The sequence below is a fragment of the Symphodus melops genome (genome assembly GCF_947650265.1).
Source record: "Symphodus melops genome assembly, chromosome: 12".
Lineage (NCBI taxonomy): Eukaryota > Metazoa > Chordata > Actinopteri > Labriformes > Labridae > Symphodus > Symphodus melops.
The window spans coordinates 8,604,151-8,621,231 of NC_136702.1; the positions used below are offsets into that span (position 1 = coordinate 8,604,151).

Consider the following 17,081-nt stretch of genomic DNA (forward strand, 5'->3'; position numbering starts at 1 on the left):
GCAGACTCTGGATTTTAAATGAAAACGGGTCAAGAGCACCACATCATCACTGTGATTAGAAGAAGCGCAATAAATTCAGTTCGTTAATAATTAGATTTTGTATCCCTCAGTTATGGCCACAGCTTTCCCCACTGTTACAGCCTAAGTGAGTGACACGCTCCCTGAACACGAGATGACGATTTTTCACCGATGTTGATGGCCTTAATCTTGACTCGGGCTTGATCCCTAAATGTCTTAGTTTTGCCTCGGTCTCGGAGCACTCTGGTCTGGGGTTTGTCTTTGCCTCGGTCAGTGTGGTCTCTTAGCTCACATTGCTGTCGAGGTTTAAACCAAATGTATTTGGTGTGCAACCAATGCACTGAAAACTGTCCTATGTTGAATGTAAATGCACAAACGCCCGTTCAGTAAGCACATACTCTTCTAAACATCATTTATTTACCCAATTTTACAAAATAACATGCATGAAACAAAGAAAACAAATATTAGTTGAATACATAGTCTTTCTACTCCTTTTCTCTGACCCTCTAAACAGTACCATGACTCAAATTTCATGTATTATAAAAGCCAGCATCTCTGCAGACCACACATTCCTCTTGTGCTCTTGCATAAACCAAAGAACACTTCCTGGTTGATTCACGAGAAGTTACAAATCTTACCACATTTCGTGCTTAGCTGCTCATCGACATGTGCAGCACTCTGACTCTTCACCATCAAAGACCAGCTGCCTGGCATGTTGCTACGTTAAAAAAAAAAAAAGTGATCTGTCAGTCAGAGTGTGTTGCTTTGTACTGCAGGTGCACTGTAAAGCCCCAAAGTTGATCTGACGCCGAGCTCGACTGTCCACCGCTGGCAGTGAGAAGCTGGTGATTATGCAAAGGAGTTTTAACAGAGAAAAAACAAGAAAAAAAAAAAAAGAAATAAAATGTGGTGGTTTAATTTTAAGGGCTTAATGAATTTCTTTAATTCATAAAGGCTTGATTATTCCCGAGCTGCACTGAGAGCTAAAACATAGGAATCTATTTTTCATGGAGTTATTATCAATAGAGCAATTTAAGCCAGTCTGATTGGACTTTAAATGAAAATGAAGTAGAATATTTACATTGGAAATACATTATGTTTAAAAAATAATCATGTTGTATATTACAGGGCGAATAAAAATGAGGCCTATGAGTGCCTCTTCTTTCATGCTCTCTTCTCCCCTTGTCTCTGAAGTCTAGTCGTCTGCACTGGGTTTGGTTTTCAGAGGATGTTGCTCTGCCCACATGTCTGTCTTCTTTCCGCCTGAGGCTTTGCGCCTGCATATCATCACCCCCAGTAGCAATATGACCACCAGTGTGCAGATAATGATAGCCCCAAGAATCGCGATCCAGCTCCACAAATTGCATTCAGGTTCAGAGGAGGCTTTAACATCTCCTGCAAAAGAAGACCCATTAATGATGTCATTTAAAAAGATAAGTGTGTAATACACATTTGCATAGAGAAACTACAGTACAGTAGGATGTTCTTACCTTCTGGATAGACGTAAACAGTCAAAATCCCAGATTTTTTCACTGCGACCTTCCTCCACCCACGAGACAGTGATGGCAGCCACTCTTCTACCTCACAGAAATACTGGCCGCTATCTTCAGGAGCTGGCTTCAACACTGTAAGGCTAAACTGGTTGGGTACAGGGTGGTCGTATCTCTGCTGTTTTCCTTTCCCAAACCAGTGTTTTAGGGTGGAGTTCCGGTAAACTGTGAGTACAGGGCGCGGTTTCCTTTCTGTCTCAATCTGCCGAAACCATGTGACCTGGAAGCCAGACTGACCACTGGATTGTGTGGTGATATTACAGGGGATGGTGAAATCCTGAGACATGCTCGTATTTAACTCCAAGTCTTCCGTAACCACTGACAGTTTTTGTTCTGTGAAGAAAAAAAAGAAAAAAAACAACAACAAAAAAACGCATATTGAATGTTACATCAACAAGGCAACAAGTCATGGGACCCAAAGTTGAACCTCAACGCCATCTGTGTATGTGCAACATGTGTTAGAGCAAACGGAGAAGTGGTCATTATTCTGAGGTCAATTTGCAGATGTGGTTGAGAAGCATCAACGTGCAAAATGACACGCACACAGCATCATGTGATGCTCAACTTATGGTCAACTTCCAATTTGAATTCGTAAGAAATTTTCGCAACATTAATACTTCGTCAAACAGCATCCTATAAAATGTCACCTCTAGGTGCTATATATGACAACATATTTATAATAATTATAACACCTTGGCCCTGTATCTGTATATGTAATAAAGACATCAAAAATCTTTACCTGGCTCAATTACTGTTAGATTTGTAGTGCTTGACACTGATGGCAGCTGATACCATTCACCATCAGGATCTTGAAGCCACTCCACCACCTCACACGAGTACACGCCATTGTCTGAGATCCAAGCCTGCCGGATATGTAATTCAAAACTCGGGCCTTTTGTACGCTTCACGCTGATTCTTTCTCTCTGGCTCGGGTCTATCAGGGATCCAAACTTGACTGTAGCATCCTGGTCTGAGCTAACAATGATTTTTCTCTCTGCTTCTTGTGCATGCAGCCAAGTGACAGAGTAGCGAGACGAATCAGAGGCTTCTGAGGTGACTGAGCATTTCATTTCAATGTTGCGGTCGATGTCAGTTCTCAAGGCCTCTGATGAGGTCAAGACAAGGCTGCTCACTAGAAGTAGGGAAGACGAGTTAGTCATATACAAAATAAAACCAAAACTGAAGTAGCCTCATGAATCTCAGCAGTATCGTACCTGGGTTATGTACCTGCACCGCCAACGGGTTCGATGGAGTCTTGTAGGCATTGTACGACACGCTACACGCGTATATTCCTGCCTCCCTGTGGCTCGCCCCCCTGATGAGAAGATGGTGAGTGAACCCGTTCCCTGTCTTCTCTACGTTCAGCTGGTAACGGTGCTGGTCTGCCGACCAGCTGATGGCACCATTCGAATACACGGTCAGGATGTTATCTATGCTGGAGGCACGCTGTAAGCTCCAAGTCACTGTTGCGGGTCCACGCACGCCTCGGACCCGGCACATCAACACCACAGTCTCTCCTATAGTCACAATAGTGTTGCGACTTATAAGGTTCACTTTCACAAATGAATCTGAAACATAAACGGAAAAAAGAGAAGTTGGTGATAACAGAAACATCACAGCGGAAAAGCATTACTGAAGTTTTTTTGCACTTCTCTGTTTCCCTCACATTCAATAGCTTTAGCTCCAAAATAAATAGAACAGTGAAACCTCAAAGCCCATGTGAGGAGTTTTTAAGTGTTTATAAAACGGAATGAAAAGAATACTGACGTTTCTTTAAGAGCCACAAAAGCAAACAAGACCATCAGGAAGAAGATCATGTATTTTAGGGAAGGTTTCAGATGACGACATTAACGAAGAAAAACAGACTTTGTTTATCTTCTTCGTCAAAGATTCACAGCGAGTGAAAGATTTGACGGTCAGAAATAAGCAGGACAGGGTTTTTTTGGTCAGAAAACACAACTTACACATGAACAGGACCGAGTCAGATGAGTAATAAGACACTGAATGCCACGACATTATCATAACATTCAAATATAAGGACAGAAACACACTCTCGAAGCCGTTCACCCTGGGAGTGAACCCTGCACTATGTATAAAACCCTACAACACTAAAGTATTCAATACATCCAAATAAAATAAAAAGATCCTGAAAAGAATCTAGTTTTCTTACAGCTTTACTCGTCGGGCTCAAAGTTTTTCCGGAATCTAATCAAAAACTATTCTCGTCTTTGAGGCATGCTTTCGCAAATGTCATGGCAATCTGCCGTTTGGTTTTGAAAGTCTTGAGTGTAGACTAAAGACTGTTACCCGAGGTGGCACATGAGCCCGAGCTGAAATGTAAAAGCTTCCTCCTCTCTGGAGCATTAATGCACTCAGTATTTTTTCGGCGTGCATTAACCAGGGTGATATTTCTTGCATGCAGATGATTGTTTGTTGTTTGCACCACCAAGGGATCAAAACGGTTGTCCAAACAGTGAGAAATCTTTTCTGGTAGAATGCGTGCTGAATTTAGGTTGGTTGAAATGAGTTTTTTTGGCTTGAATGAATTCTGGCACAGCGATGAGGACGCAGAGGTATGTTTTTAGTCTCGCTGCTTGTTTAAACTTTGTGTCTCCATTACATCAGTGACGCTTTAAAGCTTATGAAATAACACATGGGGACACCAATATTACGCCATCGCAAATGCAATGTATGAGTCAAGCCCCGACTTTCGCTGTTGTGTTGTTGTTATGAAGGAGTTTTTCACAACACTGATGTTTATGGTTGGATATGGTTGACCAGGGGCATGGTAGCTGTTTGTCAGGGGGAAGCTAAAGCCTCAGCTCCAACTCTTTGCCTGTCACAACGTTGACTGAAAGTTAGTGTGAAACAAGAGTTCTAACGTGTGCAGTCGACGGGCTTCAAAAGATCGCTCCAAAAAAAGCAAAAGGTGAAATCACTGAGAGTACGTCCATCTATGTACAGTCTATGGTAAAAGTACAGAGGTGTGTTGACTGTGAAACTTGGTTGGAGGTGCTTCGGCAAAGTTGCAATAAAGGCTTAAGGCACTTCTGTTAAGTGCACAGTATATCACTTCACAGGAAACCAACCCGTTTCCAGGGGTTACACGTAGGAAAAAAAAAAGAAGAAAAGAAAAGAAAAACAAATGTTCTTCTTGATTGTCTAATTTGCTTTTGATCGTAATGTAGAAGCCCAAGTGGCAGCTACAGTCTGTTTCAAAACCAGATGAAAACTCCTCACAGTTGCTTTAAGTGTTTGACGGATTCATGAACAGATGGTCACAAAAAATTAGCAGACTGGCCGACATCTGTATTCCATCCTTGTGTTTTAGATTCTTATACGAGGTAAGAGAAAAATGTTGTGCAAGTAGGCCTGTTACATCATTTATCTTCAATGTTTGTACAAAAAACAAAGACAGATGGAGACACATCTTACCGGCAGGAAGCACCGTCACTGTGGCCGTCTGTGAGCGGCTGTTGGTCTTGCGATTGTTTTCCCATTCCGACACGGCGCACTGATAAACACCAGAATCCGAAGGTTTGGCTTCATCCAGCTCTAAGGTGAAGGTGTCTGTTGCTGGACGCGTTGCCTTTAGTGTCCGACTTTCCAACTTCTCCGTTACCACACCCTCCTGACTCAAGCTGATGAGAGTGGCGAAGGCTGCATTTGATGTGGCTGTCGGTTTGTGTTGCCAGGTGATGGAGAGCTGTCCTTTGGAGCCATGTACTTTGCAGGTGAGCTTCAGCCCATCACCTTCGTTCACACTTGTTTCATTTTGCATTTCCAGGGAGAGCCCACTTTCTGTAATGACACAAGGACACATGAGCCGATTAATAGAAACAAAGCTTTATTTTGAGGGTTCCCTCGCTGACTGACCTGTGGCTGAGATGACGATCCTCTGTGGATTGGAGTCCTGAGCAGCTCCTTGTATAAAAGCACCATCTTGGCCTCTTTGCTGAGGCCATGCTCTGCAGGTATACTCTCCCTGGTCTTCTATTCTAACAGGCTGCAATCGAAGACGGAAATCTTTGTTGCTGACGCGGGCCACTCTGAGCTCTTCCTCCCGCACGCTGTACTCGGGCCCCACAGAGAGAACGCCTGTGGGTCCGATGCGTGCCAGCTCGACACCCCCTCTGGACCAGGCCACAGAGAAGAACTTTTCTTCTGAGCTCTGCGTGTTTACGTTGCAGTTTATCGTCAGCGACTGGCCGACCTGCAGAGCTGCAGGCTGCAGGGAGATTCTCACCGCCACAGGCGACGCGTCTGGCAACACCTCTGAAAAAAGCACAGAGCGACAAAGACATATCCTGTGAAGAAGCCACAGAAGCAAAGCAAACAGCAAAGTGTCAGCCTATGAATTTTAAATTTTACTAAGTAGCTTCTAACCTCTGGCTTTGACATGTAAGACAGTTTCCTGTGCGTCCTTCTGTGTGATGCGGTACCAGGAGCGGTCAGGATCTTGTATCCACTCATGGGCCTGGCAGAAGACACTTCCCTGGTCTGACAGCTCGAGCTGATCCATACTAAGCTTGTACATGACATCTCCTATCTTATCTAACCTTATGAGTCCAGTTTGGTAACGCCCCTCGTAGCCCTGGCCGGGTCTCAGGGTGAAATACCTGTCCACAGAAATGATGGGCCGAGCGTTGTCCTCATTCTCTCTAAGCAGAAACCAGGTGAGAGACAGGTGGGTGTGCTGGACGGTGTTGCTGGAGGCTTGGCATGTCGAAGTGAAAGCATCACCCTCATTAAAACTCTCTAAGGTGGAGGCAGGTGATGAAACACTCAGGGAGTCGTCAATCACTACCGAGCCGCACCAGAAATAGAAAAACAGAGATGAAAGTCATACATATTTGCAGTAACATTGAAAAGGTTGTATTTCAGGTCAAAATGGAGACTGGGTACCTTTCACTGATGTTGAAGCACTGTAGGTGCCAGAAAAAACATATTCTGTATTAATCACTGAGCATTCATAATCCCCTTCATCACTCTTCTGCAGGCTGTGTATCTCAAACACGACTGAGTTTGGAGACACATGTTTCAGAGCGATTTGCTGTTTCACCACAAGACGCTTATACGAGGAATAGCTGAAGTCCGGGTCACTGGAGCTGATGATGTTTTCCACATTTGGTTTCCCTGGCTTCTTGACACGGAATTCAAAATGCTTTTTAGTGGTGGCGCTGGTGAAGCCACTCACAGTGCAGGAGATGGAGAGCTTTGTGCCCACCACACGATACAGAGGCCCAATTTGTGCTTCGGTGTTCACTGCGGCTTCTCCTGAGAGAAAAAAAAATTACAGTCAAATTAAAATAGCAACTTTAGGTGTCTGTTTTAATTAATAAAGATTCTACACTCCAGGGACTAAACTTTGCAAACCTCGGTTTGATTCAAAATGAATGGCAACAATGAAAGAAAAAGACACTTTCAACAGTGCATTCATTTATTTTTTTTAGCCTCCGTGAGGATTCGTATTGTGTGTGTGAATAAGTGAAAAAGTCTGTTCAAGAAGAACTATTGATTTTCTCCCAAAAGAAAAGAAGCAATTATGACGCTTTTACAATCTCATGAAAAGTGATTTGCCATGTGTTAGTCTTCCACAATTAAATCATAAAAGGGGGAGATAATTGCATAATGTGAACAATCAATTTTAAATCATAAAATGCAATTACACAAAGGCTCTGCAAAAACTGTTAAGTCTCACAAAATTGAATTTCCCTCGGGATCAATAAAGTATCTATCTATCTATCTATCTATCTATCAAAACTACAAATTGTATTTTGATATATGTAATAAAAACAAAAATAAAGTCCCTTTTCAACCATTTTTTGTGATTGAATAGACAGACAGAGGAGAATTTGAAAAAGTGTTTCATCTTCAAATCCCTGAGCATCACATCTACTGTCATAAGGTCTCTTGCTTTTTAAACCAAAATGTGACCTGTATTCAGCGACAGGAGTGCAGAGTATTTTACTAGATTTCTTGTCAGCGTGATCTTTCAACTGCTCAATGGAATCCATCTGCAGTAATTCAATGTACCACTCACCACAGTGTAGAAAAAGTCCAAGACAGAGGAGTAAATTGGCCCTCCACAGGGACTGCAGGGATCTCCTCATCCTGAACCTGCTTCAGATGTGACAGTGTTCACAGCAGAGCAGATGTGACCAAACAGCTCTCAGTCAGCTTTTATCTGCCAGACAGACGACGTGGTTTATGTTTCCTGTTGTTGTTTCACAAAGAGGAAGTCTGAAAAATGCTGTGCATATTGCACACACATTATCAAACCTCAAGACTGTCATTTACATATATTAAATGTTAATTCCAGCAGATTCACATAAAAAAAGAACATCATCTCACACAGAACATCTTGATTGATTCATCTGAATTAAAAAAAAACCTGGGTTTTAAAAAACGCTTGGGTTGGGTGGTTGGGGTCCATTGTTGATCCATTTGGTCAATAGAGATAGTTTGCTTGTCGTTAAATCATGTTAGAGCAGGGGTGAGTGGATTATTTGTGGCCCTTGACTTCGAATCGAAGAATCAGAAGATTTTGGCCCCAGGCCTCATCAGATGGCATATTTCGTTCTTTTTTTCTTTTTCATGTTAGCGAGGGAGACCTATAAAAGCCTGACTATTCTTTCCAAAAAATTAGAACACAACAGTTTCCCACTGCAATTAGTTATTGTGTATTTACATTACAAAAAGTTCCTTCCAATATTTAAAAAAAACAAACAAAAAAACCCTGTGGCCCGTGAGCGATTCTAACACGACAATTTTGGCCCGCAAGAAAAAAAGTTTGGACACCACTGTGTTAGAGTATCTCTGTCCAGCTATGAGGCAACAGTGCCTCCTTGTGGAGAAAATTAAAACATGCATGTTTGCCATGGATGGGATTTCCATAGGCCTATAAAGAAAGGTTGAGTAAATAGTGCAGGGGGGATACAATGAATCATCTTACCAACAACTTGAAATTCTCGGTGGTGTTTGTCAGGACACAGGTAGGTCAAATTGCTGCTTTGATTCTATTTTTGTCTCTCGTGTTGTCTTTTTATTTTTTTGTTATTGTTTTGAAAGGGGCAAACGAGCGAAGATAAGCTGGGATAAGATAAGCCTTTATTTGTCCCTGAGGACACTTCATGTTCCTGTAGCACTGAGGCAGACTTAGAGGTAAACAAAAGGAGAGAAGTGAACTCTTACACTGAAAAAGTCAGACAGAAGATGAAGATTGTTGCGGCCACCACATTTAGAGTGAATAACAAAAACACGTTACCCTGTCATGTAGAAATCTGCAGAGGAAATCCTTCAGTGCAAATCTGGCAGCAAAGAAGTGTAAACTTTACTGTTATGACTGCATGATGATTAAATACAATAAATGAGGTAATCCTTCAGATTTACAGTGTTTTATATAATAATGATATACTGTGCAATATGTATTTATTCAAGAGTAAATAAAAAATAAGTATTTATGCAAGTGTCTTATGTATAATACATTGAGGAACAGTAGTGTAACTACAACACTAAATTCAAATATGCCCAAAAAAAAGCAGCAAAAAGGTTGTTTTTTTTGTTGTTGTTGTTTTTCCTACTGTGGCATCTTCTCAGCCTCTAAACCTGTTCAGTGACACAACCTGAGATGGGAGGCACATCAGCAGCCTGTGAGAAGGGGGTCAAGAGAAGACACTGGATCACTTTAAAGGGCCACAGGTCAGGTACGAGGATCTCCAAGTCACTATCTCAAGATTATGATCCGTTGTTCTGACTTAAATGTCTCAATAAGAAAGTGAGCTGACAGTTTCATCTGGGTCGCAGATTCATGGACTCATCACTAAAGTCAGCTTTTTAAAGGCATGATGATGATTTAATACCTCAGTCACACTTGAAAAGATGCCGTGTGTTATTTGCGGTATTCTCTTCTTTAGGAGCGCTCGTGTTAGGGACTAACGGTTCAGCTTCAGAGGGAAAAAAAAACAAACTGTAACTCAGGAGAAATGAATGCAGCCAAAGAAGAGGAAGTGTCTCGAAATGAGTGTTGCTTCATACGTATGTTCCTCTCTGCACAGGAATAGGAAGTATGAAGAGCACAGGAAAAAACAGATCCACATCTCGCAGCGACAGAACTGTTGCGAGCGTAAACCACAGGGAGCCTCGTTCCGGTGCAGGTGCACCAGAAGTAGCCGCACGCTGTTCTTCGGAAAAGAGCGAGCATCTGAAGAGCTTCTGGCGTAAGAGATGAGTGACTCACTGGAGAGGACCACAGACTGTCCCCTAGCACTTCTTGGAGACAACTCCAGCCCAGAGGAGAAAGACAGCCAGACGGCCTCGAGCGAGTTTCCCTGGGAGGATGGAGGTCTCCCTGTGGAGCTGCAGAGAGGGATGGAGACCCTCAGAGTGAACAGAGAGCTCACTGATGTTGTACTGTGTGTTCAGGGACATGACTTCGCCTGCCATCGAGCCATACTGGCTGCAGCCAGTCACTACTTCAGGTAAAACACTTTTTCAGAAGTACTTCCTCGTTTAATTTCTGACTTATTACGGTTGTTGATTGAAGACTTTTTGTGCGTAGGGCGATGTTCTGCAGTGGCCTGAGGGAGAGTCATGAGGAGAGTGTGGACATAAAGGGAGTGGACAGTGGGACGATGCGCACTCTCCTGGAGTACACCTACACCAGCAAAGCCCTCCTGACACACTCCAATGTGCAGAAAATACTAGAAGCTGCCAGTCAATTCCAGGTAAAATGACTTCAATGAAATTGCAAGAAAATGAGTTCACTGATATCCTCTACTGGTACAAACAGAGTTCATTGTAAATCATGAGCACATTAGAAGCAACAATTAAAATATTTTCTAAATGTTCTTTAAAGGATTTATTTAATTAAAAAATCTGATTTAGGTGTTTTTATATATAATTAAAGACTAAAATATCATAAAACCATGATGTCCTAGTAGCTGATTTTTTTTGACATTTTCTTAAAACATTTTTTTTTATAACTTGTGACTAATGATCGAGTGATTCATCAGTGAGTGTACACAACTCAACTTGAGTCCTGAATTCCCCCTTAAACCGCAAGTTTGAGTTTTCTGTAATCTGGGTGACAATCATTGTAATTCCTGCCATTAAGAAAGATTTGAAGGCCGTTGACACGAGTGGCGCATCGAAGGCACGTTCAAAGGCAACGCTCTGTTGCAGAATCAGCATCAGAAGCATCAAGAGTGAAAAACACAGATTTATTTAAATTCCAGAACAACATGTCGCGAAGGCAAAGAAATCACCCAAAAGTACGAGTGATTATTTCTGTCAAACACTTCGACCAGGTTGTCACGTTAAACTTTATTTCAACATGTCCCCGCTCAGTGGAACAAACATGTCACCGTGTACGATGAGATGAGTCGCTCGAAAAGGGAAGTGAAAGTTGCCCAGTTGTTTACACTCAGGATCAGTTTTCCATAAGACTTAAATTAACTCCACAGCTGTGCCAAACAGCGGATGAGGCCGGTGTTGACTTCTGTTTTTTCTCACAAACAGTTTATGGTTTAGATTTGAAAGATACAAAAGCTTCAAGCTTCGTGAGTGGTCGCACTTTTTCAACTGCTACACAGTTTAGGATTGAGGTTAGATCTACGGGCAGATTAAACACTTGTGTTTCCGTTTGAGGATATGCATGAGAAGGCATGTCTTTATGCTCAATATACAGCACTATGTAAAGAGAGTTACAAAGTGCTTACTCATCCAATTAATGGAAATGTGTGTTAATGATTAATGAAACAAATTCAGAATGCCAACATAAAAGAACATCAAATATTCGTTTTCTCACTTTTTTTTAGAACAGTTGAGGCCTCAATGTTTTGCTTTTTTTAATGGCCCATGACAACTTTAAGAGTTTTAAAGGTGTGTTCTGATGAAGAGAAAAGAATAACACGACCACTGGAGTGTTTTTTTTTTAAAGTGTGGAAAACTGATTATTGAGCTCCACTGAGAATAGTAGTAACACAAGCACTAACGTTTGCTAGCAGTAAAGTGCAACAACTGATCACTATTTTGTTCCCATTGTCTTCCACTTAACGACTATTTTGTACCTTAGCTCCTTTGCCTTTTTCTATTTCCTTTTCTATTCATGTGTCATTGATTATGTTAGTACTCTATCTCCGTACTTTTCACGTTTATTTGTTAGCCATGTAAATATAAATTGTTTGTAATTATTGAAAGGGGTGGAACTCTTGTATACAGGTGTATCAGGCTTTGTTCCCTCCTTGCACCATTTTTATTTTATGGACATGTGCTAAAATAAATAAACTAAACAAAGAACGGCCACAAAATGTTAAGGAACATAAATGTAGTCGTATCACACACTTTTAAAAAGCCCTGTCCTCTTGTTTTTTAGTCTTTAAACATTTATTTAATCTTAGAGCTCTGGAGTCTAACAGTCGACTCCAGTAATCATCATCTCCTTTATCTTATTACTGATGGGATTATATGACACAGTGTCGTATGATATGTTGACTCAAGCTTGCATGCTTTCATCTGATTATCCAACACTGTGTGTACAGAAGAGTGCTGAATCCATTTCCAGCTTCAGAGTAATATCATTATTTCACATTCTCACCCTGTGACTTGTAGTTCATGCGTGTGGTGGAGGCATGTGCTGGCTTCCTGAGTCAGTCTCTACACCTTGAGAGTTGCGTTGGAATTCTGAATCTTGCTGAAAGCCACGCCCTGCCATCCCTGAAGAGCAGGGCTCAGGACTACATCACTTCGAGGTTCTCCCAGGTGATCGAGCAGCAGGACTTCCTGGAGCTGCCCGCTGAGTCTCTGGAGATCATCCTGCAGAGGGACCGCCTGGATGTGGAGCGTGAGGAGTGTGTTTTCGAGGCCCTCATGCGCTGGGTGAGAGCCCAGCAGGATGAACGCGCTCCTGTTTTGGCCAGGTTGCTTCTACATGTGCGACTGCCATTACTGGAGCCTGCGTACTTTGTAGACAAAGTGGAGTCGGATGAACTGATTCGTGGCTGCAGTGAGGCTTTCCCTTTGTTGCAGGAAGCTCGCATGTATCACCTGTGTGGCAAGGAGGTCAGTACACCTGGAAGTAAAAAAAAAAAAAAAAAAAATCATATATTTGTAGTTATTTTATAAAACAGCTTTTTATTGTTTATTCATACAACAAAAAAAGACACTTTTTTAAGGATTGGAGATAAATCTTTGAGAATTGTGGCCACCTAATTAGCAATACTTAGATGTTTTTTAATGACCTTAATGTATGTTGGATGTTTGTTCCGTGTTTATAGGTGGTCTCTGAACGCACCAAACCCCGGATTCAGCACTTTCTATCAGAGGTGTTTCTAATAATTGGAGGCTGCACTAAAGACGAACGCTTCATCGCCACTGTCACCTGTTTGGACCCCCTCAGGCGCAGCCGCCTCGAGGTGGCCCGGTTGCCTTTCACAGAGATGGTGGATGAATCCCAAAACAAAAAATGGGTGGAGTTTGCTTGCATCACCTTTCGCAACGAAGTGTACATATCTGGTGAGAAAAGGAACAAATATTCACACAAAGTCTCATCAAACGTGAAAGTAACATCGTCCACTGTTTGTCTGCTCATTTTGCAAAGTTGCTCCCTTGTTTTTCTAGTGTTCGCAGAGTTGTAGATGGTTCTGTACTTTCACTTAAAGTTGTCAGTAGGCTACAGTTCAACTTGACTGAGAAGACGTGACATCATCTGCATTGAAAAGTGTCGTGGTTTTAGGTGTTTCCCAGCTCAGGAACTGTAACTGATACTTTCGCCTCATGCTCACGTTAACTGTTAAAAAAACATTGAAGGTGTGAAGTTCAAACTGGGTGATGTGAATCAACATCTTGTGTACGAATGATGGCTGTGTTTGGCTTTCTATAGACTAGAGCAGTGGTGTCCAAACTTTTTTTCTTGCGGGCCAAAATTGTCGCGTTAGAATGGCTCACGGGCCACAGGGTTTGTTTTTTTGTTTGTTTTTTAAATATTGGAAGGAACTTTTTGTATTTTCACCTCTTCAAAAAATAATGTAAATACACAATAACTAATTGCAGTGGGAAACTGTTGTGTTCTCATTTTTTGGAAAGAATAGTCAGGCTTTTATAGGTCTCCCTCGCTAACATGAAAAAGAAAAAAAGAACGAAATATGCCATCTGATGAGGCCTGGGGCCAAAATCTTCTGATTCTTCGATTTGAAGTCAAGGGCCACAAAAAATCCACTCAAGGGTCACAAATGGCCCCCGGGCCGCACTTTGGACACCCCTAGACTAGAGGATATATTTATTTAAGCTATAGTGACACACTGATGTTTATGGTAAAAGCTAGTCTGTAACAGTTCTTATCCTGATGTTGCAGGCGGTAAGGAGACACAGCATGATGTCTGGAAATATAACGGCGCCCTTGACAAGTGGATCCAGATCGAGTCCCTGAACAAAGCGCGCTGGAGACACAAGATGGCTGTTCACGGGGGGAAGGTTTACGCGCTAGGTGGTTTTGATGGTGCTCAGAGACTCGCAAGCGTGGAGGCCTATGATCCGTTTCACAATCGCTGGACACAGGTAAATTTATCTTCAAAAAAATGACAGTTGTGCTAATGAGGGACTTTCCACTAAATTCTCCCTGTTACTGATAACAGATATGGCATGTGATGAATGGTGATGGTTGGAGTGAATAATTCCCTGCCTGTGCTTTACCTTTCGCTTTCAGTTCAGTTTTTAAGTGTTAGGGCTGACACTAAACAGTTTGCTTCTCACTGCTCTCCCAAGCATTGTTTCCAACTATAACAGACGGCTAGTTTGAGTAAAAAAAAAATCTCCATAAGATGCTGAAACCAAATGAAAGAAGGTGAAAAACAGAGCTCCCCAGAGAATACATATGAAACTTCCTTTTACCAAGAAGGCCATGAGAACAAGTAAACTAAATGTACATATTAATACATATACATAGTACATACCAATTAAATTTTTGTCCAAGTATGTGGGAATAAGCCCCTTTTTGCTGACTTGTTAGTATAAACTGTCTGAATGATGAATAAAACCATGCAGCTTTTTCTACTGCACCCAAATCCCTTTTACTAAACTCCTCTGCCCTCTCTAGATAAATACAACTCCACAAACTTTAGTTCCTCCTTTTGTCTCCACTTCCAGGTGACACCGCTAGCAGTAGCTGTTAGTTCCTTTGCTGCAGCTAGCTATGACAGATGGATCTATGTGATTGGTGGAGGGCCCAATGGAAAACTGGCTACCGATCAGGTCCAGTGCTGGGAGCCTGGGACAGACTGCTGGGAACTGCGGGCCCCCATTCCCATTGACACCAAATGCACTAATGCAGTAACATTCAAGGACTGCATCTACATCGTTGGTAAGTTAGGGGTGGTGCATTTATCATTCGCTTGATAGTTGTTTTTTAAGAAGCGTCTGTGTTTTAACTCTGTTTAGGGACATATACTAATTTAAATCATGCAGATTTGTTCACTTTACTGAAGTTATGGATCAAAATTCTTCTTTATAAATTGATAGTTTTACAGGAGGCCTTTATTGAACAGGATAGCTGAAGAGAGACAGGAATTGTTGGGAGGAGATAGTCGGGGTTGACATTATGCAAAGGGCCGAGGTCGGATTCGAACCTGTGGCCGCTGTGATGAGGACTATAGGCTCTGTACATGGGGCACACATAATAACTGCGAGGCTAGCAGCCCTCCATTTCAAAACTGTTAGTTGATGGCTTCACATCGGTTTTTTTTTGTTGGTTTTTTTTATTTTATGTGTCTGCCTTTTTCAAAAACACAATCATGTCGGCACTAGTTTAGCCTAATGGTAGGAGCTCGGAGGCTTTTGAGCCGGAAGGTTGGTGGTTTGATGCCCAGTCGCATCTGAAAATGTTGTTGGGCAAAACACCGCACCCCATATTCCTCCCGCTGTATGGCCAGTGGTATGTGAATGAATGCATCTGACTGGAATAGTACTTTTAGGACAGTCGGGCACGTTACAAAGCAGCCTCTTCACATGGACGAATATATTGTAAAAGCGCTTTGAGTGGATAGAAGACTAGAAGGATTTGACTACACAAGATCATACTGCTATCCTAAAAATGTATCCCACTTTCTCTTCCTCACGTTTCCTGTCTCTCTTCACTGTCTGATCTAAAAAAAAGCACAAATACAGTGGCCTAAAAATAGAAATAAATGAACAAATCATTTCGAAAGCAGATTACAAAACGCATTGTCTTAAGAAGTCTCCGAAGAATGTTAAATGTTATGTTTGACATGTTGTGTACTAAAGGGTTGTGCACATATTGTTATTACATCATGATAATATTGTTTTTATAAATTCTCTCACTCTCCCAGGTGGTGCCATGCACGCCATGTACTGCTACTCACCTCTGTCAGACTCTTGGTCTCTCGTGACTCGTCTGGGGGAGAGAGCAAGTTGTGCCATCGCCGCCTGTAACAACAAACTCTTCATCACTGGTGGACGAGATAACAAAAACCAAGTCATCTCCACAGTGATGTGCTGGGATGTTGGTCAAGGGCTCCTCACCGAGGAGTGTGTCTTACCTTTGGGAGTATCGCATCATGGCAGTGTGACCCTCATGAAGTCCTACACACACATACACAGAGTCATACCCCCAGACTGCCAGTGATGCAGGTTTCTGTCGACAGGAAATGACTGTTGCTGATAGAAAAACTGAAAAGGAAACGTCATGATAAAGTGTTGTTGTGTGCTCATTTTGTGTCACTTTCAAATAACAAACAATGTTAGATTTTGCCTAACTTAAATTGTATGAATTGGAACATCGACATCATTGCAAAGCAGTGCATGTTCTCAATGATTTCTCAAGATCAAGATCAAATATAGCTTCAATGAATGAATAATAACAACAAGATGTGTTAACCTTAAAAAAACCCACAAAAAATACACTGTTGATTTCACAATGAACAGAATGTAAAAACATGCTATAGTGTAATATTCCTGACCGAATGGAGCAATACTCAGACTAAATTAACACGTTTATAATTCATTTAAAATATGCCCATCAACACATAGGCTAATCACTACTTTCATGTGAAGACAAAGCCCAAGTGTTTTTTTTTTTCCCATTCCCAAACATCACATCAACACTGCCATCAAGTGGTAATAGCAGACTATTAAAGACATTTAGACAATCATAAGATAGCCTAAATACTACCTTCATTTTGTAAACGTGTTTAAAACAACTTACTAAATAAATTATAATGTATTGTTTGTAACTGAGAGACGCAAGGACTGCATACTGTATCTTCTAGCACATTTCATTGACATCCCGCACAACCAAAACGATTTGGCATCGTGTCAAAACCTTTAAAGTTGAGATTCCGGTTACATTTCAAATTAAAGGCACATAAATATAACCGGCAGGTACCATGAGTGCAAAACAATGAGACAAAACCTGTTTCTAACTTCACCTTTTCAGGCGATGCACCTGAGAGCAGAAGAACAGTTGGCTTAAAATTACACTATAGCCTAGGATTATTAATT

At 41.7% G+C, this 17,081-nt stretch overlaps 2 protein-coding genes and 1 long non-coding RNA gene across 5 annotated transcripts; 1 reads left to right on the top strand and 2 right to left on the bottom strand.

The window, feature by feature from the left end:
* Nucleotides 1–416: 416 nt before the first annotated feature.
* On the bottom strand, nucleotides 417–12,244 carry LOC306833269 (immunoglobulin superfamily member 3-like). Of its 3 annotated transcripts, XM_079358420.1 has the most exons (11): nucleotides 12,166–12,210; nucleotides 8,836–8,878; nucleotides 7,612–7,785; nucleotides 6,474–6,845; nucleotides 5,955–6,371; nucleotides 5,445–5,843; nucleotides 5,004–5,369; nucleotides 2,783–3,136; nucleotides 2,308–2,700; nucleotides 1,509–1,901; nucleotides 417–1,413 (listed from the first exon to the last, which is right to left on the bottom strand). In XM_079358420.1, exons 3-11 carry the CDS (start codon nucleotides 7,679–7,681, stop codon nucleotides 1,214–1,216), a joined length of 2,964 nt encoding a protein of 987 aa, XP_079214546.1. In that variant the 5' UTR covers nucleotides 7,682–7,785; nucleotides 8,836–8,878; nucleotides 12,166–12,210; the 3' UTR covers nucleotides 417–1,213. The 3 variants fall into 3 exon arrangements, with proteins under 3 accessions (XP_079214546.1, XP_079214548.1, XP_079214547.1); XM_079358422.1 differs by lacking the exon at nucleotides 8,836–8,878 and having other exon boundaries at nucleotides 12,166–12,244; XM_079358421.1 differs by lacking the exons at nucleotides 8,836–8,878; nucleotides 12,166–12,210 and having other exon boundaries at nucleotides 7,612–7,997.
* On the top strand, nucleotides 9,622–16,778 carry klhl6 (kelch-like family member 6). Its single transcript, XM_079358423.1, has 7 exons — nucleotides 9,622–10,048; nucleotides 10,129–10,294; nucleotides 12,180–12,629; nucleotides 12,845–13,082; nucleotides 13,921–14,123; nucleotides 14,712–14,925; nucleotides 15,911–16,778. Exons 1-7 carry the CDS (start codon nucleotides 9,795–9,797, stop codon nucleotides 16,204–16,206), a joined length of 1,821 nt encoding a protein of 606 aa, XP_079214549.1. The 5' UTR covers nucleotides 9,622–9,794; the 3' UTR covers nucleotides 16,207–16,778.
* LOC306833281 lies at nucleotides 12,994–17,009 on the bottom strand. The gene is made up of 4 exons (XR_013780330.1): nucleotides 16,786–17,009; nucleotides 16,121–16,250; nucleotides 15,944–16,007; nucleotides 12,994–13,079 (listed from the first exon to the last, which is right to left on the bottom strand). It is a non-coding gene; the product is annotated as an uncharacterized lncRNA (long non-coding RNA).
* Between the last annotated feature and the right edge of the window lie 72 nt (nucleotides 17,010–17,081).

Bases quoted from the DNA above. Each gene is read 5' to 3' on its own strand.
- LOC306833269 (XM_079358422.1), bottom strand. From the start codon at position 7,681: ATGAGGAGATCCCTGCAGTCCCTGTGGAGGGCCAATTTACTCCTCTGT. The intron at 5,370-5,444 runs GTCAGTCAGCGA...GTGTCATTACAG, and splicing joins GATCGTCATCTCAGCCACAG to AAAGTGGGCTCTCCCTGGAA. The intron at 3,137-5,003 runs GTAAGATGTGTC...TTTATGTTTCAG, and splicing joins AGTGACGGTGCTTCCTGCCG to ATTCATTTGTGAAAGTGAAC.
- klhl6 (XM_079358423.1), top strand. From the start codon at position 9,795: ATGAGTGACTCACTGGAGAGGACCACAGACTGTCCCCTAGCACTTCTT. The intron at 10,295-12,179 runs GTAAAATGACTT...TGTGACTTGTAG, and splicing joins AAGCTGCCAGTCAATTCCAG to TTCATGCGTGTGGTGGAGGC. The intron at 13,083-13,920 runs GTGAGAAAAGGA...CTGATGTTGCAG, and splicing joins CAACGAAGTGTACATATCTG to GCGGTAAGGAGACACAGCAT.